General features: G+C 39.3%; 1 protein-coding gene across 22 annotated transcripts in view; it reads right to left on the bottom strand.

Annotated features, from left to right (window-relative positions):
* The window catches only part of NRCAM (neuronal cell adhesion molecule), a 129,760-nt gene that overhangs the window by 40,544 nt on the left and 66,402 nt on the right, over nucleotides 1–22,814 (bottom strand). For 12 of the 22 annotated variants that reach the window (XR_003708611.2, XM_077934653.1, XM_077934643.1 and 9 more), the window contains 14 exons: nucleotides 22,652–22,774; nucleotides 20,658–20,828; nucleotides 20,072–20,128; nucleotides 17,643–17,754; nucleotides 16,509–16,693; nucleotides 14,976–15,107; nucleotides 12,115–12,258; nucleotides 10,000–10,111; nucleotides 9,027–9,193; nucleotides 8,787–8,934; nucleotides 6,538–6,662; nucleotides 4,090–4,119; nucleotides 1,141–1,242; nucleotides 1–198 (listed from right to left, as the gene is read on the bottom strand). Coding sequence is in view for 21 of the 22 variants with exons in the window: in XM_077934653.1 (XP_077790779.1) it covers nucleotides 1–198; nucleotides 1,141–1,242; nucleotides 4,090–4,119; nucleotides 6,538–6,662; nucleotides 8,787–8,934; nucleotides 9,027–9,193; nucleotides 10,000–10,111; nucleotides 12,115–12,258; nucleotides 14,976–15,107; nucleotides 16,509–16,693; nucleotides 17,643–17,754; nucleotides 20,072–20,128; nucleotides 20,658–20,828; nucleotides 22,652–22,774 (1,806 nt within the window). In the remaining variant the exon portion in view is untranslated. The remainder of the gene's footprint in view (nucleotides 199–1,140; nucleotides 1,243–4,089; nucleotides 4,120–6,537; nucleotides 6,663–8,786; nucleotides 8,935–9,026; nucleotides 9,194–9,999; nucleotides 10,112–12,114; nucleotides 12,259–14,975; nucleotides 15,108–16,508; nucleotides 16,694–17,642; nucleotides 17,755–20,071; nucleotides 20,129–20,657; nucleotides 20,829–22,651; nucleotides 22,775–22,814) is intronic. The other 10 variants (XM_077934647.1, XM_077934648.1, XM_077934654.1 and 7 more) reach the window with 3 other exon arrangements.

The raw sequence follows: 22,814 nt of genomic DNA, 5'->3' as shown, positions 1-22,814 counted from the left end.
TTGCAGCTTTTGTAAAGTATTGTTCAGAGGCTTCACTTGGTTGGCTATTTCCAATGTCATTGACAGCTATTACACGAAATGAATAGTTAACATATGGTGACAGCTTTAACTGTACAGTTGTCAGGATCCCAGAGATTTCTGTCAGGTAGTTCCATATCCCTGGTTCACGCATGGCATCTTCATATTCAATGACAAACTCTGCATATAAAATAAAAGAGGATTGCTTCAGAAACCAGAGAACTTTCTGTCATGCAACAAGCAAAAAGGAAATGTTTCAGATTATAATGAGCTGAGGACAATATCTATGTCAATATAATTTTATAAGAAATTGTCCTCTTTTAGTGTAGGAATGGCATGATATCAACATGATTATTATTATTATAGGTTTCACTATGTAATGATATGTTATCTCTGTATACTGAAAAATGGTTAGGATGGAATGTAAACATTTTTTCTTAGAAATAAATATATTTTTAAAAATATGATAATTGTGTAAAAAGAGGTTTTCATGTGCTTGAAAACAGGAATGCTATAGCCTTAAAAGTTGGCAGATTGTCCTAGAAATAGACTTCTCTAACCCAGCTTGTAGCATTTGTTTATGGCAGCAGCAGCTGCGCACCATCAGGGCTGGTGCTGGTTAAAGGGAAGAGGAACAGAAAAGCCAGACTACAGAGAGACAAAGGAGATGAGAAGAAGACAATGAGTGAAGCAGCATTTGACTTCCAGTTCCTCTGAGATGAGCCATTACTATGGCCACATTTCAAGGCATTCTGTTCTCAGGAAAGAGAAGAACTTGAGATCTGTGCTGGCAAAGCAAACAGAGGGGTGGGTGGCTGATAAAAAAATGTGGATGGTTGAAAGAGAGCAAGCACATACACACAAGAGAAGTCACAGAAAAGGCCATGCCTCGTGATCTCCAGCTCTTAATGAAAAGAAAGGTTCCCACCCCTGCCTTAAAGAATTGTGCCTTTTTATTTTACTTAGTGTCCAATAATGGTACAAAAGTGTACAGCTAATAAGAAAATTGCAAATGAAAAATATAATTACTTAGAATCTAGGAACAAAACACACTCCCTTTTAAATGTAACACACTGTTCCCCTTTTAATTTAATTTAGTCAAATAGACATAGCAAACCATACTCGTAATAGGGCTATTATTGTCATTGCCCGGTATCCACGTGAGCTGAACAGTTCTCTCTTGATGATCTGTCAATTCCAAATCAAAAGGTGGATCAGGACGATCTGCAAGCCAAATAAGCGCAAAGGAAGATAAACACAAATTAGTTGCTATCCAGGAAAACAAAATCTAATCATAACGGCTTTCAACATGTACAAATGATTTAGTGGTCACTAGCATGCAACTGCAATGAAAATGAATAACCGATTTTGCTGGGAAACAATGCAAAAAGAAGAAAAAGCAAGAATTGTTACAAGAACTCCAGTGCCAGATTGCATTTTAAGAAATAATGGTAACTGGAAAGTTGAGAAGTAGTATGGTTCGCCAGCAGTTTCAGTTTATGATTAATGATGATGAGTAGAAAACTACTGTATATGAAAGCAAGTCTCTTCATACACAAAAAGGAAAATAAAAAGCATACATATTAACAAAAAAACTGTTTCAGAATTACAGTGATCAGAAGCACTCTGATGTTCTTTTTCTAGGAAGTTTCCAATAATAATAATAGTAATAATAATAACAATAATTTCACCTGGCAAAGCCAATTCAAAGCCATTTGAAAGTAGAAGATGGCAGAGTGGGGCTATGCCACTTACCTGACCATCCTTCAACTGAGTTGCTCCTGTATACTGGGACAGAGAGGGGTGTGGTTGACATGGTGAAATCCAATGTACCTGCCAGCACGTTTGCACTGCACCAACCTCTTCCTCCCCCTTCCTGTCTTAGTATGCAGCAACAACTCAGCTATTGACCATGCCCATAGTCTATCATCACCGCTGCTTCTTTCTTTTTTTCATCTGCAGTTATTCACTCTGGATAATATACATTTCGAATGGGCTTAACTGTGATGGTATCACAACTTCCCCTCAAAATTGGTATGGGGTGGGTGGGGAAGGAGAGTAGGGATCTTAGAACAGCATTTCTAATTCATCCAAAACCACAAAATCCTTGGAGGAAGCCATGATGATAATATAATGAATTATGATATGTAGATTATTTGAAATGTGGCTTCAGCAGTCTCTACGTGAATAACTTGCTCTCCAGACAGGTTCTGCTGATGATTTCTTCTCCTGACATTTTTATTTTCCTGAACTTTTAAGATGATTTTAGGGTTCTGGGTGCATTTTAAGCTTTAGGTGCTAGATTTATATGGTTTGAAGAACTAACTCTGTTTTGATGTACCACTATTTTATATATGTTTTAATTATTTGAGGACCAAACTAGAAGATAAAGGCACAGATATGGAGCTGATATTATTGTTGTTGCTTCTGCTGCTGTTTTTACACAAATTGTCACCATGTAAGGCTCATTTTGAATCACCTTGGATGGTAGGGGAGTACTAACCCTTTGCATCTTCTGTGGTCCATATGCAATCCCTACCCACCCCCAAATTAAATAGAGAGTTCTCTCCTTTGTGCAAAAACTGATGGCTGAGACAGGAGTGGTTTGAATTGGGAAAATAGCAGGGGCAAAGGTTTTAAACCCCCTAAAGACCACATACCATCGCCAGTTTTGACCTTGAATTATTAGCCCTCCTGAGGATCCTTTGGGTGGAAGGGCAAAACAAAAATATATTAAACTTAGGTGTGTTTTTTTTAAGTTTGCATATGTGGTGTTTCTGGTGATTTGTGGAAATGGGACTTTGAATCATTCCTGCAGCTTTGTTGAAGGATTTTTCTTACTTGTCTTATCTCACATCACATCTGGAAGGGAAACGAAAACAGGCAGAGTCTTTCTCTCCCTACATGGCAAGGATCTTGCTGGTCGTTGGGTGAGATTTTAAGGTCAAGACATTTCCTTCCAAACAATATGTGTCCCCTAGCAGGTTATTCCCAGGGGATTTCTGAGAATTAAAATATGCTCTGCCCCCAGATGCAGCACCACCTCCGTGGGACTGAGGAGCGCCACTATCAAAACTTTGTGGTGGTGAAAATAGGTGAAAATCGTCCCCCTAAATTTTGAGCTGAAAGGTCTTGGAAGAGAACATTCAGACCACATTTAGACGTAACTGCTGAAACTCTGCCAAGCTCAGGAAAGGTGGACCTGTGAAACTCATTGAAGATTCAGCAGCAAAACATCTTTAAAGTTTTGGGAGTAAAGAAAAGATGGGGGCAGAGTCTACCCAAGACTTGTGCTAGCCCTGGCCAAGGATGAAAACAAGTACAGTGGTACCTCTGGTTACGTATTTAATTCATTCCGGAGGTCCGTTCTTAACTTGAAACTGTTCTTAACCTGAAGCAACACTTTAGCTAATGGGGCCTCCCGCCGCCGCTGCACGATATCTGTTCTCATCCTGAAGCAAAGTTCTTAACCCGAGGTACTATTTCTGGGTTAGTGGAGTCTGTAACCTGAAGCATATGTAACCCAAGGTACCACTGTAGTTAATTCCCGGCACAGCTCCATGTTTAATTTTAATCAGTCTAAGGCCTTGCACTTAGCTGCTGACTTAACTTCAGACTAGTATCCATTTTGCTGTTCTTCATATAACAGCGCAGGAATAAGCCAAACATATCCAAAAGCCCATAGAAAAGGTCAAAAGGAATATTAAACATTATCTGGTGGAGAAAATGTAAATGATTTGTGGGGATGGAGAAGTATTAAGGCAAATTTTAATGATGAAAATATGTGTACTTAAAGAGGTATGTTGAACACAATTTTGGATAAAATGTTTACTCGGTTATTAGAAATATTGGTCTTGATCACAGGCTGTATTAAATCATAATAATGAAACAGTTCAAGCATTTAGCTCAAAAGAATGGTAATACAATACTAAATTGTCATCAGATCCAAAGTAAGTTTGTAAAATGTAATGAAATGGGTGGGGGGGGAGAGAAAATCTCAGCTTGAAATAGGCAGAAAGGTTAGGAACATTTGGTGCATGACACAAACAAGACTTTTTTTTATTAGTTTACCGTAAACAACAGGTGGGGCTGTTGGAGGAGCTGAAAAAGGATATTAATATAAAGTATATAGTCAGTGTTAGTAGCCGGAAAAGAAACTGAACTGTACAAGTAAGTTACTATTAAAATGGCTGAATATTATAACACATTGTTACTTCTATATGGATAAGTATTAATTTCTAATCATGCACTGATTAGGGGTCAAGCTGAAAACTGTAGCAAGTAAAATTGACGACATCCATTGTTCTGAGACATAAGCAACTTCTTGCAAACATGTGATAAACTAAAACAAAGCCTGGATACTGTAGGGTTATTCATGAATAAGCCAATGACTAACAAAAAGGTCTTGCTTAACTTATATTGAACCATAAGGTAACTTCTTTACTAGCTCATTGTAACTTTCTTGTTTCCTTCCTAGTTCATTTCACAATCCAGGAAATCACAACCATAACAGTAGCACACGTGTGTGTGTGTGTGTGTGTGTGTGTGTGTGTTTGTACACAGTACACCTTCCCTGCTTTGCTTGTAGCTTTGCAGAACAAGACTGCTTAGCAGGTGGATCTGTGTGTATCACCCTACTGCTTGTATCAGTTTTATTTTCCCATGCAACAGGCAAATTAGCCCACATCCAGGTACACAGATAGGAATACGTGTTCCTGTGCAACTTGCTGATCCTTGATAGCTATCTAAAATAATATAAGCTGTCAGGAAAGTAAATATACAATGGATTAAGGCAAAATTGGTTTCTACAGCCTCAACCCCAGTCCCTGAGATGGATTAAGGAAAGTTTCCCCACCCCCCTTTTAACAGGCATAGGCAGACATTGATTTTTTTCTAATTCAACAAGCAGAAAAAGCTGGGATGTGAATGAGTTTATAGACAAAAGCCTAATATTGCTAGGGCAATCCATAGCAGAATCAGGCACAGAGGATCCATGTATGAAAACAGAGCTTCCAGAGAAAACCCACATGCTGAACATTCAGAGCTGTGTATTTATCTGTGCTGGATCATGTCTCTGTGGCTGATACAGCCAGTTTTAAAAAACCTTTTCGATCATGTGGGTACTAAATTTTGGGCCCTTCTTCCCTTCTCAAATATGTGTGCAGTGCTGCCAAAGCATCTGTAAAGTGTGCATGCTTATTACCTGTATAAACAATAAAAGGCATTAAAAATAAAGTTAATCCGTAAATAAAATAGGTTGGATCCAGGTACAGTGGTGCCTCGCAAGATGAAAAGAATCCGTTCCGCGATTCTTTTCTTCTAGCGGTTTTTTCGTCTTGCGAAGCAACCCCATTGGCGGCTAAGCGGATTAGCGATTTAGCGCTATTAGCGGCTTAGCGGGCTTAGCGGCTAAGCTGTTAAAAGGCTATTAACAGCTTAGCGGCTTTGAAAAGAGGGGGGAAGCGGGGGGAAAATGGCGAGACTCGCAAGACGTTTTCGTCTTGCGAAGCAAGCCCATAGGGAACTTCGTCTTGCGAAGCGCCTCCGCGATGGAAAACCCTTTCGTCTTGCGGGTTTTTCGTCTTGCGAGGCATTCGTCTTGCGGGGCACCACTGTATGTCTGAGCATAAGGAGACTTACATTAGAAGGCTTTCCTACCCCTTTCCCCCACTGTGCCCACTTGTGGCATGAAGACCCTCAAGAGCAACTTATTATGGATTGCAAGGAGCTCCAGTAGAGAGTTATGGAAACTGAGGACGATTGCCTTGTGCATGCAGAGTTTCTCTCCACATAAACCGAGTCTGTCTGATTTCCACTCGATTCCTCCTCTCACTGTAGCTCCGGCATTCCATCCCACACCATACTCAAGGTTCCATGACCTTCCGGTGTGGCTTTTCAGGAGTATATGTGGCAACATAAATTTATGCCCATGCTTCTCTGGATAGAGTCCTATAGGACAAGGCTAAAAGTTATCAAGAATGTAATGTGCGTGTGCACGTACACACACACACACACACACACACACACATATGAAATCCAACTAAATTTGTGGAGAAATGAAGTAAATTAACTTATTGTCTTCATTTTCCAGAACAATCTGCAGTATCCCCTAAACTAGGCTTGCCATATTCCCCAAAGTGAAAATCAAAGTTTTTTGCCTTTTTAAATTTTAAAAATGATTTCTTTTAAATTATTAATCCCCCTTGCCATACATCCAGGTATATCCGGACATTTTGCCGATTTGATGAAAATCCGCCTGGACGACGCTTTCCAGCCTGATTCCCGGATGTGTCCGGGAAAATTCAGACATATGGCAACCCTACCATTAGCTGAAACTCAATAATAGATAATAGTCAAAACAAAAAAAATTCCTTCCAGTAGCACCTTAAAGACCAACTAAGTTAGTTCTTGGTATGAGCTTTCGTGTGCATGCACACTTCTTCAGATACCTATCTGTACCTATCTGTAATAGATAATAGATTTATCATAGACGTAATCATAAGTTAAAATAAATCTTACCAACAACAGTGAGCACAGCACTTGCAGAAACACTGTCCAGAGTAGTATTAGCTATGCAAGTATATGCTCCACCATCTTTATCAGTGACATTCATAATGGTCAAGTTGTGTTTACCGACAATAAACCTGCAATTACAATACATTTAATCACTCCATTGGTGCATAGGACTATATGATATATTGCAACAAAATACAGTTAAATCTTAATATCAGTACTGAAAAATACTTTGATATTATCTGATATTGAGAAAGCATCCTTCATGCAGTAAATAAATCACATTTAGGTCACATATCAACCCACTAAATATTGCCTGCATCTTCAAAAAATATAGTGTAGTAGAAGCAGGAACAAGAGTATGGTACTTCTTAAATATAATTAGTATATAATTACTGTGGTTGAAAAATGTATTACCTAATCCATCTATGCTAAATTTAAAATAATTAGCTATGATTCAGTAGCTTCTAAAATTTACAGAATAGCCTCTAATGCATGTCTATTTAGAGTCCTTAGTGCCACATAATGTTAGGCCACATCAATCTCCTTTCCTTCAGGACAGGAGATCACAGACACTTTGCTCCTTCCGAAACATTTTTCAGCTGCATTGAGCTAAGTCACTATTTGGCTTACATAGTGTGTTGCATTGTCTTAAACTGGATTCATGGTTCGGCTCTCTCCAGAATCTGCATACACCTAGTGGAGCGAGTGGAAGAGGGCATAGAAGTTCTGATATCTATATACGCAAAGCTGCCTGTTCACAATACACCTCAGTGAAGAGGAAAGCTCCATGAATGCAAAAGGGTAGGTCCAAAAATTCCATGTTCCACAAAGTGAACAGGGAATCTTGGTCGGAACTTGGGGATTTGAATTGGAACTCAAATATGCAGTTACAATTGTGTTAGGAGTCCCATTCTGCAATCTAATTTATATACCTTTTCAAACAGCTGTAATAAATCAGGTCCTTCCTTAAAGAGGGCACATGCTGCGGTGGGACCTGGCAACCAAACCCTGTGTTGTGGGTGAGTTTGATTGAATAGCCACAACACCCAATTGGTAGGTCCCTTGATGCTGGGTTTAATCAGGCCAATGGGACGCAAGCTAAATGGATCAAGGGACCTATATATACCTATGCACGTGACCTAGAGCTTCTTCTTTCAGTGTGTGCATTGGAACACCCGCCCAACTCTCCCTATATTTAGGGCTGTGTGCTTGACCTTGCTATGCCATCGTGTGTCATCTGTCATTGGGACAGGGGCACGGCAGGAATTTTCCCCAGTTGGCTGATTGGCTGGTGCCATTTGGGTTTCGCCTGCCATGTAGCAAATCATCACAACTTGTAAGGTTGCGGACAGGCTCTGGTTCAGGTGATAGGGATGGGAGAATGCTCTCACCATCCCTATGTGAAGCGTATTCCATTAAAGGAATCCAAGGACTTGATAGTTTGGTCAACCCCTGAGAGGGGGTTGTGCCCATGCCTGAGTCCAGGGGGGCATTTGGGTAGCAGAAATAGCCTGTTCCCGGCTTTCCGCTTCTCCAGATGTTCACCCTAGGCTGACCTATGCTGGTGCCCTGGGTCAGCGCTACCTGCAACGGTGCGGGGAGCTAGTTGAACCAGAGCCTATGCAACCACTCACTTGCTGTAATCAATAAAGTTGTGGCCTAAATTCTGCCAAAAACCAAACCAAAATTTGAGTCTGGTCTGAATAAGGACATGAAGATTGCAGATCATATAACTGCCTCTGTATGCCTGTAGCAGACTACAAAGCTGTCAAACACCTGTTTGCATGCATTCCTATGACAGGGAAGGCAGCAACCGCATTTTCTTACATAGTCTACCCCTTTTATCTCTTCTCATTATGTCTTATTTTTCTGTGTCAGCCAAAATATGACACCCTGCGAAATTTGTGATCCACAATATTGCTATCCAACAAACTTTCTGTTTTTGCCACCTTCCTTGAGCAACGGGAAAACCACAATACATGACTGGTGGCTTGTAAGTCACATGGGACTGAAATAAAGCCTATGGGAAACCCCTCCACAAAATGTGTGCACTTTGTGCACTACCTTGCAAATATACTAACCAAGTAATGCTAGAATGACCAAATCCCCTTAAGTCCTATAGGGCACATTAAAGTATGTTGTCCCATAAGAAATATCATGTAAGGAAAATTGTACTTCTTCTATGAAATGCATAAATAACTGGGTTTTAATGCCTTGAAAAGAAATGGTGAAAGAGAAAATGATGTACATACCTTTCGTCATTTGGCAATTCAGCGCCGTCCTTCAACCACGTAACTGTTGGTACTAAGGTTGCATCATGTTTAATTGTACATTCAAAGGAAACCTGCCCAGTCCTTTGTACAACTTTGTATTCAGGCTGCTTAATAATCATTGTTGGCTCTGAAACATAAAATTACTATTAAGATATTTAACAGCTGGAAATTCTTTAGGGAATTGTGATTAGAAGAGTGGTATGAGGCATGATTTCTTACCCTTGATTTCTAATTGAACTTCATTTTGTACCTTCCCTAGTTTATTTCTTGCAACACAGGTATACGTGCCAGCACTATCCTTCTGGGCTACAGGAATTTCCAAGGTTCCATTTTTATGGAAAACATACTGATTTCCTTGGAGAATGCTACCTTTCACTCCTTTAAACCTAAGTGTTGAAAACACAATCATGTTTTGCATTTATTCAAACATCATTGGGTGAAAATGAGTTCCTTTAATTAAATACATCTTTATACCTCAGACCAACACAGCTGTACCAGTAAGTTAATGGCTTGTAAATACTAGGGTTAGAATATACTAATATTCAACGAGGAGATTCTAAAGGCCAAAGTAGACAATGTGTGATCAATTTGACATAGCCTAGTTTTTACTTTTGGAAAACTGCTCACACCAATTAGAAACAAGCCCATGTCTGCAGAGTGAAGTTAGATAGCTCAGCTGATAGAGAAAAGGGCTCTTGATCTTAGGGTTGTGGGTTTCAGCCCCACGTTGAGCAAAAGATTCCTGCATTGCAGGCAGTTGGACTAAATGGCCTTCAGTATTCTTTTCTGTATGCCAGAGTCCCAAAAATAATAATAATCCCATAGGGACTAGCACTTGGGGGGCGCGCGGGCAAATGGAGTATTTTTTTGGGGGGATGACAAGGGTTCCAAACCTGATCCCCATTCTGAAATGGGTATTTAAAAGGAAGAATACATTTTTAAATACCCTGTTAAATACAATCATGCTTTTAACAGATCATTTAATTTTGTCCTGACTAGCAAAAGAAAGGATGCATTATATTGGAAAAAAGCAAATGTACTAATGTTGCTTCCATAAGTAGGAAAATGATTTGCAAATGAAAATGAGAAAAAACAGTTTTCTATTTTACAAATTTCCAAAATTATTTGCTTAAGAACCTGTTGTGAATGGAACGGAACATCTTTGAAGCTTTTTACATCATAATTAGCTTACCATTCAATTTCAGGCACAGGTGATCCAAAAAAAGCACAGTCTAGAAGGGCAGGTTTGTTTGCAATGACTTGATAGAGTTCATTATGAGGAGTGAGTATTCTCGGTGGCTCAGCTAAAGGAAAGGCATTATTGAAACTGTTGTGAATTCCTTTGGGTGCATTTGTTTAGAAAAACAGGAGACAAGCATTTTAAATAAAAATATCACATAAAGAACAATAAAAGCATTTCCCTCAATTTCTTCCCTCTCTTATTATGTAGCAGTTTTGAACCAAAGAAGTTGCAAGACTTCAGCTAATAAATCCACATCCTGATTAACATTCTAGACCTGCTATTTATTACACTGTAGAAAGGAAATACCTGTGATAAAAATACTGCTGCCTTCCCTAGCGCTTCTAATATTTGATAGCTTTAGCATGCTCAGGAGTAAAAAGTTTTGCATCTCTTTGTAGGAAATGCATACTTTTTTGTGCATTCTGCAAGCAGCATTTTAAACTTTTTTTGTAAATCGGATGTTATTTCATACTTACCGTATTTTTTTGCTCCATAAGACGCACTTTTTTCCTCTTAAAAAGTAAGGGGAGAGATCTGTGCAGCTTATGGAGCGAATGTGTGGTCCCTGGAGCCAAATTGCCGGAGTACAGCACGCTCCTGAGCTGCTCTTTGTTGGGGGGGGGTGGAGCTGCGCTGCTCTGCCAGCAGCCTTCACTTCCCCCTGCAGCCCCAGGAAGGCTTGGGAGCAGCAGGCAGGCTGTGCGCCGATGCCCCACGCTCCTGAGCTGTTCTTTGGTGGTGGTAGGGGAGCCACACTGCTCTGCCGGCAGCCTCCGCTTTCCCACTTACAACATTTGATTCAGAATATTTTTTTCTTGCTTTCCTCCTCTAAAAACTAGGTGTGTCTTATGGTCGGGTGTGTCTTATAGAGCGAAAAATAGTTTCTCTCCTACGACACCTTTTCTTTTTATTTGTAACTGCTTGTTAGAAAAAATATAAAACCTAAAGTGAACAATTTTGTGTTTGCTTTTCAAACAATAAAGAGGACCGAGAACAAAAACTATGTATACAGTGGTACCTCCAGTTACAAATTTAATTTGTTCCGGAGGTCCGTTCTCAACCCGAAACTGCTCGTAACAGGAGGCGCACTTTCACTAATGGCACCTTCCGCTGCTGCCATGCTGCCGGCATGTGACTTCTCACATCCTGGGGCAAAGGTCTCAACTGGGAGCATCTACTTCTGGGTTAGCGGAGCTCGTAACCCACAGCATTTGAAAGGGGGACGGTACGTAACACGAGGTTCCAGTGTACCAAATGTATGTGTGTACTAAATGTGTACTAAATGAATGTGATTTGGAGAGTTTCTGACACAACCTTATTAATTCATTCTCTCATTAGCTTAATTGAGATGAATAGCATTCTTAGAGCAGACATTTGCAGCTTTTATGAAACATATAATTATCTCCAAGTTTTGAAAATTTGTATGACAAAAAAAGTGAAGTACGTATTGTACTGATTCTCCCGTGGATATATTTCTATGCAACCTGCACCTGTTATTCAGAGGTATACTGTCTCCAACAGCGGTTGGCCATCATGACTAGCAGCCAATGATAACCCAGTCCTCCAGTTATTTATCTAATCCTCTTTTAAATCATTTGGTGTCCCTCACTAGAGATACTGGGATGAAATACTGCAGTTTAACTGTGCACTGTGTGAATAAGTATTTCATTTTGTCCCAAATCTTCCAACATTCAGCTTCATTGGTTGAGCCCGAATTCTAGTGTTATGAGAGGGGGTGAAAAATGTTTCCCTATCTACTTTCTGGTATGAGTCTATCCTTACTGTAGCCACTGAACACACCGAGACATATCTCTTGAGTAAACATACATAGTATTGTGCTGTAAGACATTCTTATTTGGGCTTGTGTTAGGTGTCGAGTTCAATCTAGTAGAAGATGGAAGTTTGATTTTAACTGATTTTTAATATACTCATTTATGTATGCTTTAATGAATGCTAAAATATTACTTCTGACTAAACACGTATAGGATTGCACAAATGGGAAATCACACAACTGTACAGCATTATTACTAGGGGATTTCCCCCAAAAAGAAAACGTGGTCTTACCTAAAACATTCACAAATGCATTTGCCAATAAATATCCATATTCATTAGAGGCGTTACATTGATAAACAGCACTTGACCTTTCTTGTACATCAGTGAAAATAACTGTATCACCATCAACATTTCTGCTAGGATCTTCAGGAGCAACTAGAAAAAATAGGAAGGAGATATTAAAAAATGTTCAGAGATGCCAAAATATTCCTGTTTATTTAGTTGTTATTAACAAAAAGTAATGAGAGGTTCAGATATAGGATTGGAAATTCTTGCGAGATACAGTAATATACAGTAAAACATAATGGAAGCTCAATTAGAGGCACATCTTCTACCAAAAGAACAAAGGATAAGTTATAGCAAAAAGGACCTGAAGGAGAGAGTATATAAAATGCAAATGCGACAAAACAATAATATCCAAAGTTGACTGTAGATCTATCTGGAATTACTTATTTTCCTTCCTTCCACAGTGAAAAACTGAGGTTAAATTATACATTAATGCTACCAATATAGCCCCTCCGCTGGAATATTTAAGAGGCAAAGTATACAAGAATGTGATAAAAATTCATATAATTTTACTCAAACATCCAAATGAACAACGCCCCCCCCCCCAAAAGAAAAGCATTTTTTAATCAACTATACTGAAACAACATGATGGCTAAGAATGCAATGCAAGCCGCCAGATCTCCTGGAGAAATGAGGATAAGAAACGAAGGAGATAGCCCTCTGCTGATGCCCAGGAACTTTATGGGGGGGATGGAATATCCGTCATTGAAAGATCTGTGGGCACAGATCAGCGTTGTTTTCACCAGCAACTGCTAATGCTAGGCCTCGAAATAGGATGTGAGAGGATCAGGGCAGAGGGGCCTCGGATGCACCAGGTTCAAAGCCCCTGCATTATTTCAGGAAGCCACAGGATTGAGACCCTCAAGAACATCAGCTTGGAGCTAATTCCCTGGTTCTGGTCCTGATTGGCACAAACTGGCAGGATGTTGGAACAGGCAGATGATCAGCAACCTCACTCCCACCCATCATATAATTTAGCATTGTTCTGTATGTCTAGCTTCCACAAGAGCCGCAAAACTGTAGATGTTAGTACAAGGTCATTCAATTCACAAATATATTATGCTGTCCAAAAAAAGGGGGGGGTGTTAACCCCATAATCTAAATAAAGTCAAGTCCTGAGCATTTCTAGTCTGCATTTTTTAAAACTAGAAAATAAAAACAGATAATTGTTAGCAAGGCCTACAGGGAGTAAACAGCTTTGAAATTCAAATCTTGATATTTTATTTGAAATTATTTCTTTGGTCTACATCTTCCTCCACTGAAGAAAAAAAGCCACAAAAGTCAGAAAAAATACTTTAATGCGTGTAAAATCAAAGGTAGCTGATCCCTACGCACTTCACTTCAAAGAACCTTGCCCTCATGGGAAGATAACGAACATTATTCCTGCCACAGAATACAAATAATAAAACTCATGTGCTTTATCTAAATGGTATTTTAACAAATTATTGTTCCAGCACACCATACCTCTTTCCAGAACTCCTGGCAAGGCCAAAATATGACTCAGCATTTCTATATAGAAATATAAGATTACAAATCCTCTTGTAGAGGCTCTACCTGTTGTGCAGGTTGTTAGGTTGGCTATGTGGGAAAGAGTGCAGAACAGGGCTTCTGCATGGACCTTTAATCGTTGGGTAGGAGAGATATTGTTAAGTACTTCCTCCCGCCACCTGGCCAGTCTATTTCTTGCCCACTTTCTCTAATGAACTGTTTCACTTGAGGACTTTGGCTGTCTCCTTGCCTGGCACAAGTTAAAGCCACCTCATCCAGAGTTCCTGAATGATGTTGTTGCTTAGAAACTTGAAAGGGAAAGGAATGGAATCTTCAGAAGGGATATTAATGGCAACCTACTTCAGTAGAGCGAAGGAACCTGTGCCACTTGGGGAAGGGAAATTCAGCCGCAGCTGAAAGCACCCCTCTGCCTGGCCAACCATTCTCAACTTTAGAACTTGCTGCCACCTGATAATGAGGAATTCTTTCTACAAGGCTGCCAGTTATCAATCCGCCTAAAAACTTCCCTGGGGTTTTTCCTGCAAAGGTAGGGTAGTTTATTGCTCCTTGTCGTGGGAGTGTTAAAAACTAGGCTGCAACAGGTTTATGAAATGAAATCTAAAGTTTACCAAGACAAAAATAAGGAGTTCTTCTAGGAAAAGGCATTGCATGAGAAAGTTACTGAAAGACAACATGTTCTCAGTGAAGCAAAAGAACAAATGGCTAAACGCAATCCTCCTTTGCAGTCTCTAAATACATTCCCTAAGGTTACAAACTTACATTCTTCTATTGTACTCCATAGAATTCCAGTATGTCCCCCTTGCTAATTTGATGTCTCCAGAGTCACACCTTGAAGTGCCTGCCCCAAAGGCAGTCCTCCAAGGAATAGCCTCTGGCTACCTGCCCCCTCCACAACATGGGCTCTGCCCAGCAGATTGCAGGTGACAGGAAATTTTAGTTTGTTTTTTTTTATTTCAGACAAGCCTTCTCTCACATACTCAGATAACTCTCCCACCTTCTCTTTTGAGCTAGTTAATGCTAGAGTTATAGAGTTAACCATATAATCTCCAAACAAACAAACAAGCAAAATTTGTATCCCCATATAATACACAACTGTCTATAAAAGCAGAGTCCATGCATACAACCCATATAAACAAAGTCCAAGTCTTTATTCCTTGTTTATTTCCCTCTCTCCTTCCTTTCCCCTAAATGGAAGCCGAATCCTGCAAAGCTTTGGGGCTTTCACCTCTCCTGGAACAGAGACACCAGTTAAAAACTTTGCATCACATTGTTCTGAAGAGAGTAAAAACAGATCTTACTTGCAATAGGAACTCCATTCGATAACCAGCTTATACTGGGTTTGGGTTTGCCATTAGCTCTGCAAATCAAGGAACCACTTTCTCCAGGAGACAATACAAGGTTTGTGGGCTCTCTTATCCAGTAAGGTGCAGCTGAATTTAAAGAGAACAAAACAACCATCTGTATATCTTTTATTGTGTGTGTGTGTGTGTGTGTGTGTGTGTGGTGGCATACAATATTACACAGATTGACTCAAATAGTTATGGTGGAAAAATTCTGGCTGTCTAGGGAACAAAGTTGATAGAATGTTTGCAGTGCACATCCTGAGAGAGAAGGGAACATTGTCTATTTGGATGGGATAATTAAAACTTGCAGAGAACCTACAAACAAAAGTTTCTGGAGTATTTTGTTAAGAATACAGTAGCCCAAAAAGAAATCAGAAGGAGGAGAAAAGCCAAGAGTCAAGGAGCCCAGAGCAAAGGTAGCTGATGGAATTTAGGGACAGCCACATGAGGAAAGGGTAGATGAAGCCAATACATTAAGATCAGGAAGGAGGTCTGAATGTCACATTGAAGTCAGCTAATCAGGAAAATCTTCACTTGCAGACTTCTTGTAACAAGTCTATTGGGCTGCATATTGCATATAATATCTTTATTCCACATTATATATTAACAAAGTACAGTATTTGATTGTATTCAGGGAAGTGCTGGTGAAATGGGGATGGGTTGGCAGAAGGTAATTTTCTCTGCCACCTCCAGAAAGCCCCTTCTGAGGATTGAGGTACCCTCTCTGAAAGGGGTAGGTTATGGCTAGGGGTGCCGAGGGAAATAATAAAAAATCAGCAGATGAATCTTCTGCTAATCCCCTCCCAACCATGAATATCTGCATCCAAGTCATTTTGTTATTCATTTACTTAAATAGATGTGTTAGTTGCTTTTCAAAATGCTTTTTTTTTCAAAGGCAGCATACAGTATACAATAAAATCAGTTAAAATATATTATGCAATATTAAAACAATAATAATGAGGTAGGACAACAAGGGCCTCAGCAGAACTCTGAGAGAAAAATCCCCCAGAAAATTTAAGAAAGATTCTGGATCTACACATGCTGGGGCTACAAGTTGTCCAAAGATCAGACTGAATCAGGTACAATCTGGTCCACTACCCATTTGTCCTCATTGTACTGATTTTGGGAGACTTGAAATTCTGCTGAAGGAGAATTTTGGGTGATTAGACCTGAGACTGGTCAGAATCTGCCTCAATTTATCCAGCGGATTCCAAAATGTCTTTAGGATATACAAGACATTTTCAGTGTGCTGGGAGGGCTTTACCACACTGTGTGAGGTCTATGGCATTACAGTATTGGCCACCATGAAGTGCTGTAAACATACCTAGCAAGGTATAGTTAATACACCATAGTATATTTCTCATTTCGACATGTGGATGGGTTTCAGTGTAGAAATCTAGTTCAGACAAACCTTTCATGTAGTAAAACCCATCTGATGCCACCCCTCTGAACTAAAAAAATTACATGTTATGTTAAGAAAAGTTTTACCTTTGACAGTGACTGTTATAACATGGTGAGCAGAACCCAAAAGATTTGATGCAATGCATTTATATTTTCCAGAGTCAGCTTCAGAAATGTCTATTATTTTCAGGGTTTTATGAAAATTATCCAAAAAAGTTCTGTTGGCAGGAAGCTCACCGCCTTCTTTAATCCAGCGAATAAGTGGCGTAGGTCTGATGAAAAACAAACAAAGCAACAGCAGTTGAGATTAAAGTGATTGGCAGAAGGAGCACAATATTCCAACTCTCATGTGCTAACAGAATTCTGTGCTAACAGAATTCCCTTCAAATTTCCACAGTGGGCTTTAGGTTGCTATGGACAGATAGGTAACCAGCAAATTTTACAGATACAGCCAAAAATAATACGTAACTTGAAAAAGAAAAAGACTAACTCATTCTTGGTAGATGGACAATGGAAAAAAGAGGTAGAGATAAGCAGAATATGTACATTTAGAATATCTCTTTTATAAAAGGCTGACATTTAGGATTCTTGCACTACAATTCACTACATGTCACTGGTACAAAAGGAAAACAAATGTGCTAAATATTTGCTGAGCACAGCCCATGCTGATAGGGCAGGAAAGGAATGAGAGAAAGAGTGAGTACTACAAGCGAATGACAGTTGTAGGAGGTAAGAAGCGACCAGTGATCTATAAAAGCAAGCAAGTTATGGAATTATCTCCTGCGCTTGCCAAAGTGTTGTTTGCCAGGTGTTGGACCTTTGAACTGATGGGTTTTACCCTTGTGTTGTGGGAAGAGGAAGAATAAAAACCTTACTGCTGCTTGAATGTCTGATTTATGAAGACACACTCAAGACAACTTGGTAAATTAGAGCAAAGAGGTACAGTATTCCCTTATAGAGTCTCTGGAAATTCTGGGGAAAGTCTGTCTTCTATTGGTTGGACAAGGAAACAACAAATTGTGAAATAGCTGTGAGAAAGAGAAGGGAAAGAGCAAGCATCTCAGCTGTCTCCCTTTCTCTGTGTGTGCACACTGCCAAACTAATCAGCAATCGAACATTTAAACATAATAATACTGCAAAAGGAAAACAGTGTAAAGATATAGAAGTGAGATGCGCTTAGCATTTCTGCATTTACGTTGCATGTTTCAAATGTCAACTCACAATCCTTCTGCAATGCACTCCAGCAAAAGGGTGTTTCCTCTTAGCTCTGTTTTGCTACTTGTACTTCCGGTGGGTAGCAGAAGAGTTGGGCGCCTTTCAGGAGATAACCTGTCTAAAAGAAAAGAAAGATGTATTTAGAAGTATTAATAATTTGAATGTAATTTCAAGGCTACAGTAAAACCAATCCTTTCCATAAATGCATGCTGTATCTAATACTGACCGTCAATACTGTAATTCATACAAACTGGGATTTTTTAACCCTTCTTGCTCTGCCTTGTTTAACTACTTTGCAAAACTCTGCCTTAAAATTTGGGAAATTCCTGTAAGGGGTAAGCATTTCACTTAGTAACTAAAATCTTTTGAAAGAAATCCACCCACCAAATAAATTAGTGCTTTATTTTTTTGACACTAAAGAATAACATAAGTTTCCCTGGGAACATCATTGTTGGTGAAATGACAAATTCTTAAATAAATAATAGTGCTGTGAAGAGCTACTGTAAGTGATCAGAGTTTTCCACTTGAAATTATGGAAGTAAATGATAAAGGTTTTCTACTGAAATCTTTCCTGTTGGCTTAGAAGCTTATCTTGTGAATTCTATCCTTTTTATTACCATTTCTGTTTGAAATTCTTCTGGGAAATTAGTTAACATTCATCTGTGTAGATATGAGCAATATCTGGCTTACATTCAATGGGACTCCAAAAGGTTATAAGTAAACAGGAGTGGAATCAGGGTGTGTCGTCATTGCAAATGAAAATGTTTTTAGGCAACTTTAACTGCTTTGGCTTTCCCAAAAGATCTTGGTCAAACTGCAGTTTGGTCCAGTGCTGAAAATTCTCTTAGAGATCCCCAACATACCATTTCTTCTCCCCAACCTTTTCACACACACCTGCACCTACCTATATCACAGAACTATGACCCTTACCATTCCCTGGGAACAGGAAATGACTATAAACTGGTTTAAGTTTGTAGTGTAGACAGGTCCAGGGAGACAGCGAGATCATAGAATAAGAAGTAAGCCATTAACTTTCAACGCATAGCTTTCAGTCCAGATCACCAGGTTCTCCCATGTGTGCACTGACTATTCCCTGTTCTCTTCAATAGAACTCTGTGTGCTTAAAAGAGGTGCATGCATTCAATTTCCACTCTTATAATGGGGAAATCCTCAAGTGCACAAGGAGCCACTTCTATCTCCACATGCTTTCAAATAACTTGCAAATAGGATACAAAGCAAAAAATATTCGAATTAATTCTTATTTTATGAAAAAATGAAGGACAAGGTCCATCAGCCAGTTACCTACTAGCATGTACCAATTACATTTTCCTGACCTTTAAATACATCAGAGTATGACTCTCTAGGACTAAATTGTCCTTGAAGGGTAGCATGCTCAAACATGCAGCTCTTTCACCATCACCCTCCTTTTCACTCTACAGAAGCAGGATGCAACAGTAATGCACTCCTCAGCTCATCTTGGATCGGGGAGGTTCTCACATCCAAGCGATAAACAGCAGCAATAGAGATGACCATGTCACTGCATAGATGTAGGCACTTATTTTGCTAATGCTTACTTTGGTTTGGATATAGCACCAATTGATTTGCTCTCAGCTTCTACTGGGGTGGGTGGAGAGGTTGTGGCACTTAGGGAAAAAGGGCTGCTGCTGCCTGCCTTGAATCTGAGCAATGGTAGGAGATGGTGGTACTTCACTTGCTTAAGTGAGAATAAAAAGGGAAATACATCGGCCACTAGAATTATATTATGCTGATGGACTGAGTCCCTATAATATATGCCATTAGCCCTTGGAAAGTTTGTGTGAAGTGGATCATATATGCATCCTTGAGAAATTCAACAATGTGGTCAAATCCATAATCATAAAGCCATGTTTATAGTTGATAAGATTGCTACCTCTGTGAAGGATTGAAAATAAAAGAAAATAAAAAGGAAAATAGCAAATGCACATTAGGGCATGGATGCTTCAAACATGCTAGACATGTATTCTTTCTAACACAGATGTATTAGGTGGTTAGCACTTAAACTGCATATTCAGTGAGATATTAAGCAGGATGAGCAACAGTTAATTGTTTATGGCTTTTTCCTTAGTATACGGTGTGTGCTACGGACTGGTCTCAGTGATGAATTATCAGCTAACATAAAGGGGAAAGTTATAGAGTGCATGAACATTAACAAGCCTGCTATATTGATTCATTTGCCAAAAGGAAAAAAAAAAAATCATGTTTGCATGCAAATGTTCTGCCATTACTTCTAAATTATAATCAATTAGAGCACTCATCCTGTGCAATTTATTTTATGGTCACCAGTAGATATCAATATTAGAATTGTAAGGGCAGTAAAGTTAAGCAGCCATGGAGTGGTTAGTTAACTAAATTCTACAATGAAAGGAGTAATGCAGGAGTGGATCTCTAAAACTCACCACCATAAAAATCAGAGTCACTCATATTAGCAGTTATAGTTTCATTCAATGAATCCACTGAAATAAATAGAATATCATGAAGAATGCAACCAGGAAGCAGTAAATATGGGCTTTAGAAGTTAATCTATCTATCTACTGAAGCTGATCAATTTGAACAGAAATAAACGTTTATTTCATTGTAATATCCAGGTCTGCAATTGCTTTTGCATAAGACGGAAAATATTTGGTAATTGTTACACAGAAGCATCTGAGTGTGCAACATACAGAAAATCTTGTTACTAGGCTGTTTTCAAACTTAGGCTGTATTCCAGCAAACAGATTGTCTAAACTAGTATTGACTAGTTCAATGCAATTTAGGCACCCTAGGTACTTAACAGTACATATTTTTATTGCACCACATAATTTTACAAAGCTCTAGTAAAAATATACTGGAAGTCATTTTTAATGTTCTGAAGGTGTATTAATTTAAACCACGTGTTCTAAGAAAGGTACATTCCAGCAAGAAAAGTTTGTTATACACTTACGTAACATATACTTCTGCCAAATGTAATTTAGCTATACAATAGCTTACAAAATTCACACCTACCTGGTTCAACTTTTAAAGAAATGGGTTGCTTCTGTTGTATAGTTTGAGTGTGGTTAAATCTCGCATAGCATATGTAATCATCACGGCTATCTTCTGGCTTTACATTAGAAAAATAAAGGTCTCCATTTAGACTCTGGGAAACTCTATTATTTTGAGGCAGCTTTTGAAAAGCTGTAACGAAGAAAAGAAAAGAAATTGTGTCATTAAACAATGAAGGGCTGCTTTAGGTACGTGAAGTAGACATTCTCCTGTTGCTGCCTGCCTCAGTGCCTCTGACAAAGATTCTAGTGTTTAGAAAGGTTCATATGAACCTGCCTTTCCAATGCCTGGGTCCCAATTCATAGAGGGCTTTAAAGATTAAAATCAGCACTCTGAATTGCATGCTGAAACGAATTTAGAAGCCCTTGAAAATGGTTTAAAACTGGTGGATGTGCCCCCTGTGGGAGAAAAACCAGTCAGTTTCCATGTGTGAGCTAAATAATAAAGGAATGCCATTCTCTTATGTCCCTGAGAAAAATGTGAGAACCAGCATATTGGTGGAACAATTATATTTATTGCAATGTAAGAAGATCTCCGAATCAAGAGTGAATTAATAAGTGAGGGCAGGTGAGTGTATTTATTAAATAGAGGGGAGTGCCCCTCTTATCCCCTGTGCAAATCAGCCGCTGTACTCAGTGGCTTCCAAGCCAACAACTGGGTGTATTTCTGCTCCTCACACTAGATGAGCCTTAGGGTATAAGGACTGGGCATGTACACTATGGCCCCATGGCAGAATGTTTACCCAAGTGTACCTGCCCATCTTTTGCAAGCTTACAGCTATAAGCAATGACTCCCAGGTGCCCACAACCCTAATAATGCCTCAGGGTGGCATAGGATTATATCCTAATTTGCCTGCACTAAACTCCAATGAGAGCAAAGTGACCAAATTCAACAGTAAACAATTGCCAGTCAAACCAGATTGTGTACTTGTTTAAAACAAGCCACTGCCAGATAGACTAGATTAACTAAATAAGCGAACTCATGCCAATCACATCTGATTCTTCTAGTTACGCAAGCAAATAACAATGAGACCAGATTCATCCAACAGGGAAATGAAAATATTGCCAATCAGTTGAGTCACAAAATAAATGAGCAAGCAAACATTATGTAGTGTGAAGTTGGCCAAAAAGGGAAGGCATCACCCATGATTGATCACCTTGCCCACTTTTGGGAAATCGCTTTCAGAGTCTCCTTCGGGTAAGGAGGTAGAACAAATTCACCGCAACTAAGATCCACTCCACTGTGGATATTAAGTCTCCAAACGAGGTCATAAAACCAGATAAATCAATGTGAAATGGCTTTTTTCTGTCTTAAAAGTAGGACTGCCATGTTCTCCCCCCCCATTCCAGATCACAACAGAAGGTATAGTCCCAGCCATAGTTCAAGAGACTATTCAACGTGTATTTACTTACTATAGTCATTTCTACTCTCTTCATGCTGTTTTGCAAGGTCCATCTTTGTATCAGCCCAGCCCTCCCCTGTTTTGGCCTCTCATGACTTGTAGAAAAAGCATGTCTCAGAGATATTGAGGATGATTACCAAAATGTGGGTCATCTAGATAGGCTGTTCACAATGGTTGTGCAACTTTACTCACTGTCCCATCAAAGTGATGGGGAAAATGACATACAATGACCATGTATGAACACTATGTAATAATTTGCAACAGTATTACAGGCCAACCTATATGTCATGCTGATTCAAACCAACTACCTTGCTTTAAAAAGACAGTGGGACTGGCATATAACATGTAGTGAACCCACCCATGTCCCATCACAAAGAGCTAACTTACAAACCTAACATGAAACACTTTCCTGTTATCATGGGATTGCAAGTCATGTAGACAGTATGATGAATTTGTCCCCCTTGCCACATGAAGGTGTTCTAATTGCAGCACAGATGGAATTACTGAAACAATTTAGTGTGAGAGATATTTATGTATTTTAAAATAAACTTACAGTTATCCATCCAAAATATTATAGGTGGTGGTAATCCAATAGGAGGCCTGCAGGGAAGTATTGCATATTGACCTTCAACTACTGTTTTGGGAACTAGTTTTTCTTTGGTCCATAAAGGAGATCCTGCAGAAAAAGGAGGAAATCAGTGTCACATGGCCTGGGC

The sequence above is a fragment of the Podarcis muralis genome, chromosome 10, assembly GCF_964188315.1.
Source record: "Podarcis muralis chromosome 10, rPodMur119.hap1.1, whole genome shotgun sequence".
Taxonomy (NCBI): Eukaryota; Metazoa; Chordata; class Lepidosauria; order Squamata; family Lacertidae; genus Podarcis; species Podarcis muralis.
This window is presented reverse-complemented; position numbering and strand designations above follow the sequence as displayed.